Below are 10,816 nucleotides of genomic sequence, written 5' to 3'. Positions count from 1 at the left end.
TTATTATAAAAGACAATGCAATGTGTTCTAGGAAAAAAAAGTACAACTAGAAGGTCTGGTCAGCCTATCCGGTTAACATTTCATAATTAGACGCCCGAAACTGGGGAAAATTGATAAGATTCGGTTTTCGTTCTTTGTTTTTGAACCGATTTTTCTCTTCATGATTACGACGATTGCCAGTATTCTAGAATCATGTCTGAATACCATCCCGCCCGTAGCTCTCTGCAGCAGATGATGACCGTTGTGGCAGTTAGTTTCGATTTGACTCTCCACCCGGATTAACGTGCCCGCTTTCTTCTGCATCTGGGAGGCGTTCGCAGTAGAATCTGTGATTCAATTTTCTCAAGTGGTTGTGGGGAATTATGTAACGATTTCAACGATGAAGAGGTTTCAACGGATTGCATTTCCATTATTGCTTACGGTTGCTAGTAGCTATTTGGTGGTGGGAAAATTCTGTACCGAAAGTGAAAAGTAGTGATGAAGCATATTTCGAATATATTGGCGGTTATAAAAGATCAAAATTTGATTTCAGAGTTCCTAAGCTAGTGCAGAACGTGACCAAGGGAGTGGAGTATGGTGTGTGCAATTACTACTGTATGTTTGGGGAGCATACCCTGCCGGTAACAGTAGCCGTTGAGAAGTTGTCCTGTGCTGTGAGTTCCCGAAATATGTTGCTTGACTCAAATTGAGGATTTCTGAAATACATAAGTGTCCTTTTTTATAGTTGGAATACGAAACTCGCCAAAAGCAGGTGTGCTGTGAAGGTTATCACCGTTACGGAAACGAATGTCTACCGTCGTGCAAGCATAAGTGCATCTTCGGTGAATGTACTGCACCGGAAACGTGCAGCTGCTACGGTGGCTACAGGAAAGTGAATGAATTTCTGTGAGTGGCCACTGTCTGCGTTAGTCAAACGATCTGAAAGTGAAAATAATTTTCTTCCCTACCATTCAGTTGTGAGCCAATATGTGATTCTCCATGTGATAATGGGCGCTGTGTGGCGCCCAATTCGTGTGTCTGTGATGAAGGGTACGAGCGTGATTCGGAAGGGAAGTGTGTGCAGCGATGCAGTAAAGAATGCAGATTTGGATGGTGTGAAGAAAATCAGTGCCGTTGTTACGATGGATACGCGTTGGATACGGAAGATGATGGGCAATGTGTTGCGCAGTGTGAACCGGAGTGCCAGAATGGGAACTGCGTGCAGCCGAACGTGTGCCAATGTTTGCCAGGTGAGAATGTTTCCTGCAGCGGATTAGTATCGACTTGATTTAATCGAATAAATATAGGAGTGCAGGTCATATATAGTAAATTTCCGTGGTTAGACCATGTTTAAAATGGGTCTCCAGTTAGCCTAGTGGTTAAGGCTATGGATCGCCAATCCGGAGACGGCGGGTTCGATTCCTGTTCCGGTCGGAAAAATTTTCTCGACTCCCTGGGCATAGTGTATCATTGTACTTGCCTCACAATATACAGGGGATGGCCAAAATGTTTGGGATAGGCAACTTTTTTTCTCCCACAAAAAAATTCAACATGCTGTAGCTTTTCATAGAGTGCATCAAAAAATCTCAAATTTTGACTGTTTGTCAACCTATTATATGTGCATCATTGCTACAAATTTGAGCTCGATTGATTAATTTTTCGCGAAGTTAGAACCGTTCGGGTAAAACACTATTATTTAGACAACTAGTTTTTGAAATGTCATATCTCGGAAACCAGTGAACCGAATTGAATGAATTTTTTAACGTTTATCAACAATATATTGATACTTAATACGACGTTTTAAAATGTAATATTTTCTCACGATGAATTAAGTTATACCGGATTGAAATTTTTACCCATATAGAGGAAAATAATTGGGTTGCCGGGGCCCGTGGCGTAGTTGGTCACACGTTCGCTTCATATGCGGATGGTCATGGGTTTGATTCCCAGCCTCGGCACTTGCAATTTTTCGTCAGTTGCTTTTCCCCCGAGAGCAACTGACACTGACCCTCTTCTGAGCTCCATGGCTCAAACGGACCCGGATACCTGGACATCGGCGAACTGCTACTCATAATGGACCCCCAATCGGACTGGAAAGGAACAACGGCCATCCATCATCATCCTTGTGCTCATCATTCTACTAGGTATAACGTAGAAAAAGTGAAAGCAGCAGAAAGGCAACCAGTTCGATAAAGTAGAACAGAATCTAGGCGCTGTACAAAATGTAAGTGCAGCTGTCAATTGAAATTGCTCACGTAGTGCCCCAGTGGACAATAGAGCTGTAAATTAGGTTAAGTGATTAAGAATAAAAAAAAAAGAGGAAAATAAGTAAAATTAACAATACCACACAAAAATTACTAAATGTGTTCTTCCTTCAATTTAAATTGGCTCTAATATATCTGATTAGAGATAACCTGAAAACAGAAGTGGAAAATCTTTGGATATTAACACTAAAACTTATTGACATTGATGCAAACAAATGACATTTTTTCGAGAAAAATCCAAAAAGTGTCAATCCATGATAACTTTATTCAACGTTTAAAAAGTACCAATGTTTTAATAGTTTGTGAAGCATTTACATATTGTTAGTGTACGTTCAAAATTTCATTCAATTCGGTTCACTGGTTTCCGAGATATGACAGCTCAAAAATGAGTTGTCTGAAAAATAGTGTTTTACCCGAACGGTTCTAACTTTGCGAAATATTAATCAATCGAGCCCAAATTTTTACCAATGATGCACACATAATAGGTTGACAAACAGTCAAAATTTGAGATTTTTTGATGCGCTCTATGGAAAGTTATAGCTTGTTGAACTTTTTATCCCAAACATTTTGGCCATCCCCTGTACAAATTCATGCAATGGCAGGCAAAGAAAGCCCTTCAATTATTACTGTGGAAGTGCTCAAAGAACACTATATTGAAGAGGCAGGCCAAGTTCCAATGCGAACGTCGAGCCAAACAGAAGAAGAAGACCATGTTTAAAAAGATATTCTTTCCCTAAAACTACCAGAGACCATGCGCTTCCATATGACTAGTATCGTTAATAGCGGCGACCTTGGCGGCTACAATTGGATAGGGTCTGGGATCATTTGACTGATTCATAGCGAAAAGTGCCCAAAATAGGCCCTCCAGTCTGCCTACTTATACCCAGATCCTACTTACTTCCTTCCTAAATCTTTACAACAATATTTTGACCCATTTGATCCTCAGTACATTTTAATGCACCTTTCTTCGCATGCTGATGGTGGTTGAAATCCATTAGCAACGACCTGTCGGAATAGTGTTTCAAGGTGGTGAACAAGTGCATCTACCACAGATCCTTGTTAATCGGTGTAACCCCCACAACATATAATGCACCATGTACAAAACGCTGATAAGAACGCTAGTTTTCAATAGGCATGAGTTCAGGGCTATGCACAAGTTGAACCTCCAAGGACTTGGAATAGGAGATCGTTTGATGCTTACTCATTTAACGCAGACTAGCGATGAGCTTATGAGTTTGAGACAATTGTCAGGGCTTTACTGATCTCAGGAACATTGAATGTCCCGCTCTTCTGGTTCAAATAGACATCTATGTTCAACCTCGTGCTCTTCGTAATAACTTTACGCTGGTTTACAGGGCAGACTTGTTAAAATCCCAAAATGGCCGCCACAATGGCCGACTTTGGCACCTACTCACGATTTCGAGCGCACAAATCCCTTCGTAAACAAAACCAGCGCCTTGAGCCTTGAGAGAAAATACAGATATGCAAATATTTGTATTTTCTCAGATAGTCAAGCTGCACTAAAAGCATTGTGCGCTTACAAATGTACTTCAAAGCTTGTCTGGGAATGCATTCTTTCACTGCGCAGGCTGTGTCAAGGGAATTCAGTAAACTTATACTGGGTTCCAGGTCACTGTGGCATTGAAGGGAATGAAATGGCAGACGAGCTTGCTAAAAGTGGTTCCAATTTACAGTTTGCTGGCCCAGAACCATTCTGTGGTATATCAAACTGTACAATTAAAATGGATCTGAAACGCTGGGCTGAGCAGAGGGTGATATCCAATTGGATGGACGTCAAAAATTGCAATCAGTCAAAACGATTTATAACAAATCCCAAGTAACACAGATAACATCTTCAGAAAATAAAGTTCAAAAAGATGTTATAATAAAGTATTATTAACGAAACTGTAAACATCTTCAGTTGAAATCATGTTTTAACCTTTTAACTATGTATTACGATAACAAACTACTGAAAATCTGATCAGTAGTATCAAAAGTTTTTATTTTGTATTTTTGACGTCGAGGGAACAATTATTTAAATCATCGTATCCCCTCAAATACAGATGTTGCGCAAAAAAATCAGCAGTACAAAGTTAAGACCAATATGTTCAAACATGTTCAAAACATGATATTTTTATGCCAAAATTTCATTAATCACAACCTTGTTAATTTGCAGCGTCCTCTATAACAAACTTGTTGATCCGGTGGCTTGGGTTACATATTAAATACCTCGAAATGTTCCCCACAAAATCAGCTCCCGAGTCACTTGCAGCCCAATTCATGTATTCACCTGTAACGATCTTTTCTTTTCACTTTACACTTGTTACAGCAACACAAAACAACAATAGTTTTTGCACTCGCGGCTCAAACTCGTTCACAATAATATTATGTAAATGATTTTTGGAACTTCGTCATATATTTGTTATTGTTGTACTGATGTCGGAATCTGGTAGTCAAAAACAAAACTTGGTATAGGCTACGCAATTGGTTGTTTAAAATACATTATTGTGATGTTTATCCAAAGTATTTTTATCAATTGAAATTATGTTCTACAGACATGTTCTTGAGATGCACAAAACATGTATTTCAAACATGAATATATGTTTAAGCAACTAAAAATGCTTTAGGTACGAGAAATTACAGTGCTTGTTAAAATTGTACATACATCTTAACATTTGATGCATTGGAATGAAAAATAAAATCAGAAATTTCAGTCGCTTATGAAGAAATCGTCATATTTTAGACATAACGTCAACCGTACATATTTCTGATAGGGCTGAAAGTCTTTATAATAAAGCTAAATCAATCAATAATTTTGACACAATCAGTTGATTATGCCGAACAGTTTATTAATTTTGTTTTCTTCGTGCTGTGTACAAAGTGCGTCGATTTTCATATATGAAAACAAAGAATTTTGACAAATAAAATTGGTTTAATTTTTTATTTTCAAAATGTAATTGTTACATGGTATCCGTATTTTTATTGAAATATTGCTCAATTTAAAAGAAGGTTCCTATTTTTGAACGGCACTGTGTGATGCAGCTACCATGTTGGATTGTGGAAAACTTGATAGGAAATTTCACGAGACGTTAAGAAACGAACGAACTTTCATTCCCATTTTTAATCAGACGAGAAGCGCATGAATTTATGATGAGTATTTGTGCTTATTTGACCATACATTTAGAATGGCACATGATTTCCAGCCATACTATAGAACACAAACAAACATGAAAATATTTTCAATAAGAATTCAATCATTCGAAATAATTAAAAGTCATCAGATGGTTGCAAAAATGTATTTCTATTTTGCGGAGAATTTCTGCTAGTTTGGCTGTAGCGAGTTAGTATTTCGAATGTTTGAGAAAACATCTCGAAAACATTTTTGTATGTTTTAGTAGTGTATTGGAAAACATCTTATATAACAACAATGATGTTCTATATGCCGCCATTTTTGCGCTTTTTCAGTGATATAAGTGTACAAATTTAAGTTTTGCGTATATGCAAAATAACAAAGGCGTTTGTATTAAACTCGTATTATTTACATTAATATAACAAGTTGTGTTACTTGGGATGCTTATAAAACCAAAAAGCTCTTAGAGCTCAACAAGAGAGCTCTATGTACATACACTGGCCTAGTAACTGGACACTGCCCGAGCAGGTATCACTTGAAAAATATTGGCCATATTCAGAGTGATATCTGCCGTTTCTGTAATATGGAACGTGAAACCTCGGAACATCTGCTTTGCAGTTGTGGTGCTTTATACACGCGCAGGCAAAGATTTCCAAATAGTGGTTGCTTGCAACCCAGTGAGATCTGGTCTGCAGAACCTGGAAAGGGGCTGTCCATAAACCACGTGGTCATTTTTTTGGGACTTTTAAACCCCCCCCCCCCCCCGCGTGGTCATTGGTCCATACAAAAAATTTTATTTGTCCATACAAAATGGTCATTGGCCGAACCCCCCTCCCCCCCCCTTATGACCACGTGGTTTATGGACAGCCCCAAAGGTCTTGGAGTTTATCAATTCCATTGCACCTGACTGGGAGACGACGCGTCGTGGCAGTAGCTGATTACTTGACACATGGTAATTAGCTGGCTAAATGCGAATATCAAAACGGGACATGCCACAAAAGTTCAGCCTATTGGACGCAGTGGCTTAATTTCCCCAACAGGGGAGGAAAAAAAAACCAGCGCATCCGAACTTCTTATTTTTTTTAGGCTTATTACAAGTGAGCAAGAACAGAATAATGAAATGCACTATTATTTGAAGCTTGCTTCTTGAGATTTGGGCGTCTGAAGTTTTGATGCACTGTTGAAGCGGGATTTTAAGACGTTTGTCCTTAAACTTTGTGAACTACAGCATGTCGAAAGTCATTGGAGATTATATGTATACATTGGCGGAGCCAGCTTGTTCTTTTTTCTTACTCACTCTTCTAAACGTACACGAACAGAGCGAGATGAAAGAGAAGGCAAGCTGCCCCCTCTTCTATCTTTCTCCTTCTCGTATATGTTTAGGAGAGTGAGTGAGAAAAAAAGAAAATGCTGGCTCCACCAATGTATGTAGATACAAGCCCGTTCCTACAGGGTGCTCCTATTTTGCCGGTTGCAAGCTGGGGAAGGAGGCGACATAAGTTTTATCAAGCCGAAATATCCCAAACTAGTCTTGGGAAAACTAGTGTCGCCCTCAGCTTTTATTACTAAACGATACATTATATTTAATACAATAACATTGTATTATCAATGCATTATTTCACTCTTCTGCAGTCACGCTGTTCTATTCTGTACAATACGTTGCAAAAACCCTCACATGTTCAACACAAATCAGCCAGGTGCTGGTAGCGGTTGCCAATTTCTGGAAGATTAAGGATTTTTCTTTACTCGTGCATTATTTCTCCTGGAGCTCAACACATTTTCAATCTGTTTATATCTATAACTCTTGTGAAATCTGCTAACTTGCTCCCAACAATCACCCAGCATACTGCGCACTGTGAATGCACAACCGATTACTTTGCGCGCCTACTTAGGACTGTGTTGAGTGCTTGAGTGGATAGAGACTATCACCAGTACAGCAATGACAGCTGCTGTTTAGGCTGGCCCAAACCATAGGCTGGCCCATACCACACATCTCCCCTCTTCTCTCATATAAAAAATGTTAAAAACAGTGAATAATTGAGGAATAATGATGCCACATTTTTGCACGGCAGCTGATATGCTGAAACATTTAGAAAAAAAAATCATCCCAGGCATCACATATAAAAAAAGATCCATTTAAATTCTATCAACTACAGTCCCGATTCGCTGTATGATTTTTTGAATTCCTCATACCACTACTGTTAAAATAAACATGATTATCAACTGCGGCTCATAGAGCATTCGCGCAGTTGCTATTCCCAAGAGAGCGACTGACATCAATGTACCCAGACGCTATGACGTCATATTTTCTATTACCACATGTTATACCTTGGTTATACCGTCTATGTTTAAGCAATCCAATTGATTTTGATTTGCAGTCAATCCCATTGAGAGGGAACAGGAATACCATCTACGTGCATTATTCATTTTCTGAGACACTGGCTTCATCAGCAATTTAATTAAACATAATCGCGCTCATCATTTGACAGAACATCATATTGTTGCATTATGGTCACCTTTTTCCTAGGCTGAATTCATTCAATGCATGGTCATCCCCGAGCTACACGCGAATTCACCTTTTCCTTAGACTGAGCTCATTCAATACATGGTCATCCCGAACAACATGTAATTCTTTCCTCTATGCGTGGTCATTCCGAGCTACACGCGAATTCACCTTTTCCTTCGGCCGAATTGATTCAATGCATGGTCATCCCGAGCAACATGCAAATTCTTTTCGTTATGCGTGGTCATCCCGAGCTACAGGCGAATTCACCTTTTCCTTAGACTGAATTCATACAATGCATGGTCATCCCGAGCAACATGCAAATGCTTTTCGTTATGCGTGGTCATCCCGAGCTACACGCGAATTCACCTTTTCCTTAGACTGAGCTCATTCAATACATGGTCATCCCGAACAACATGTAATTCTTTCCTCTATGCGTGGTCTTTCCGAGCTACACGCGAATTCACCTTTTCCTTCGGCCGAATTGATTCAATGCATGGTCATCCCGAGCAACATGCAAATTCATTTCGTTATGCGTGGTCATCCCGAGCTACAGGCGAATTCACCTTTTCCTTAGACTGAATTCATACAATGCATGGTCATCCCGAGCAACATGCAAATGCTTTTCGTTATGCGTGGTCATCCCGAGCTACACGCGAATTCACCTTTTCCTTAGACTGAGCTCATTCAATACATGGTCATCCCGAACAACATGTAATTCTTTCCTCTATGCGTGGTCTTTCCGAGCTACACGCGAATTCACCTTTTCCTTCGGCCGAATTGATTCAATGCATGGTCATCCCGAGCAACATGCAAATTCTTTTCGTTATGCGTGGTCATCCCGAGCTACACGCGAATTCACCTTTTCCTTAGACTGAATTCATGCAATGCATGGTCATCCCGAGCAACATGCAAATGCTTCTCGTTATGCGTGGTCATCCCAAGATACATGCGACTTCACCTTTTCCTTAGGCTGAATTCATTCAATGCATGGTCATCCCGAGCAACATGCAAATTTTCCATTACTTTAAACTGATTTGAAATCCATTTCGTATTTTGCATACATCCTAAAGTATTTTACATACGTTCAAACACCTAAATTGCAATGTTTTTAGGTGAAAAGTCCACTAAGTGCCATAATTTACAGTAATCGCAACTACTGACAGGCTGAAAGCTATATTAAGTGCCATATTGCCAACTAACATACTGTGGTTCTGTTCTTTAACTTATTCATTGCATCATCCACAAAAACATCAAAAATAGAACGCATTTGATACTTATCGAGCCGACGTTATGTAGAAGGTAACAATACCGGGAACTTTTTCATATTTTCAGATTCCGCATAAAATGCTGCACTACATTATTGATTCAAAAAAAAAAAACCTCGGTCCGCATAACTCCAGAAATTCCAATACTGTTCGTACTGTTCATATATTTTCACAAAAGTATTGTACAATTCAAAACCAGTGAGGGTACCAAACCGAACAACTTATAAAAACTCCATTTATACCTCTGAATGCTTCCGGAAAATTTGGTTTCATGGTTTTGATGGTATCCGTGTTTTCTCATAACTTTAATCTTTAACCAAAAAATTTGAAACCCAAAATGTCACAATTCTGGTGTTTTAGAACTCAAAATTCATTCGATGTTCAAATGGAGTTTGTTTGTTAAAGACGAGCTGTCCTTCTAACTATTGAGCTGTCACCACATCAACGGGAATCTAAGCTGTTTTGCTTATCTGACTATCAAAACAAATGTATTGGACTGCAAAAAAGTTGTACAACACCTGGAGAAATGTGCTCTTTCGACCAAGCTATAGAAAACAAAAAATTTTCAATCGCCAATCAACCCAATTGTTGAAATCGTATGTAAACAGCCGCGGCCACCCATGCACCCTAGTGCACTTTGAAAATGAACCACTCAGGCACAAAGAAAAGAAGTGTTGAAATAAACAAAACATAAACTTGCCGAATTTTGTTTAATGTTTGTCGAGCAGAATAGTTTTGATCCGGGCTGCTAAGTGTCAGTCTCTGTGCCTGTTTTTTTTCAACCGAAAATGAACAATGACAACAACAATGACAGGCAAACCAATACGGAAAAAATGAAAAAAAAAAACAATTTATCGCAATTATAAAGGCCTGTCGAAAAACTACCGCCCTGGTTTTGATGCTTCGGCGGTCAGAAATATCCAGGGAGGGTGCAGGCATGTCAAACTCGAACAAACTACGCCTACCTAACATGCATCGAGCGGGCCTTCCCAAACAACACAATGCGATTTCGCGGGCCACCCCCATCGACAAAACAAACCGATTTCCAAGCAGGATTCGACTAGGCTTCTGGTCGCGTTGCCAGTCACACTAACACACTCGCAAAAGATGAGCAGTAGGCCTACCTTGCCGCATGCGGGTCCCCTGGAAATATCACACCCTCTCCTTCATTATTTTTCGGTACCCCACAGATTATGTGACATTAAACCACAAATACGAAAACTGACGTCATCAGTTGCGACTGTTTAGATAACCAACACAATCGCGTTTAATGAGCACTTTTTTTTACACAATTGTTTCTGACAGCAACCTTAGCTTACCTTACCTTATGTAACGTAAACACGAAAGCAAACCGATCAGCAAACCAGACGCTCTTCGCCCTTTCCAACAGGGAGGGAGAAAGCAAGTCGAACCCAAACAAACCACACCTGGCCTTCGTCTATCGAGCGGGCCGATTCAAACACCACATTGCGAAACACACCCTCCAAGCAAAACTCGATCATGCACGAGCAGCATTTCCAGTCAACACCAACATATCCACAAAAGATGAGCAGCTGGCTCACCCTGCTGCTTCCATTCCTCCTGCATCACACAACCAAGCCGACACGAACCATTTTTTTTTCGGATGCGCTTACGCCTAATCCGTTTCACTTTTTTTCATTGCACTTTTCAC

General features: G+C 39.7%; 1 protein-coding gene across 1 annotated transcript in view; it reads left to right on the top strand.

The window, feature by feature from the left end:
• The first annotated feature begins 208 nt into the window (after positions 1 to 208).
• LOC109621813 (fibrillin-1-like) overlaps positions 209 to 10,816 on the top strand; it is a 31,496-nt gene continuing 20,888 nt past the window's right edge. The window contains exons 1-4 of the mRNA XM_029854527.2: positions 209 to 471; positions 533 to 653; positions 725 to 885; positions 955 to 1,229. Coding sequence (XP_029710387.2) covers positions 380 to 471; positions 533 to 653; positions 725 to 885; positions 955 to 1,229 — 649 coding nt within the window. The 5' untranslated portion in view covers positions 209 to 379. The remainder of the gene's footprint in view (positions 472 to 532; positions 654 to 724; positions 886 to 954; positions 1,230 to 10,816) is intronic.

This window comes from Aedes albopictus, chromosome 2 (genome assembly GCF_035046485.1).
Source record: "Aedes albopictus strain Foshan chromosome 2, AalbF5, whole genome shotgun sequence".
In the NCBI taxonomy this organism is placed as follows: domain Eukaryota; kingdom Metazoa; phylum Arthropoda; class Insecta; order Diptera; family Culicidae; genus Aedes; species Aedes albopictus.
Note: the sequence above shows the minus strand (reverse complement) of the source record. Positions and strands in the feature narration are given on the sequence as shown.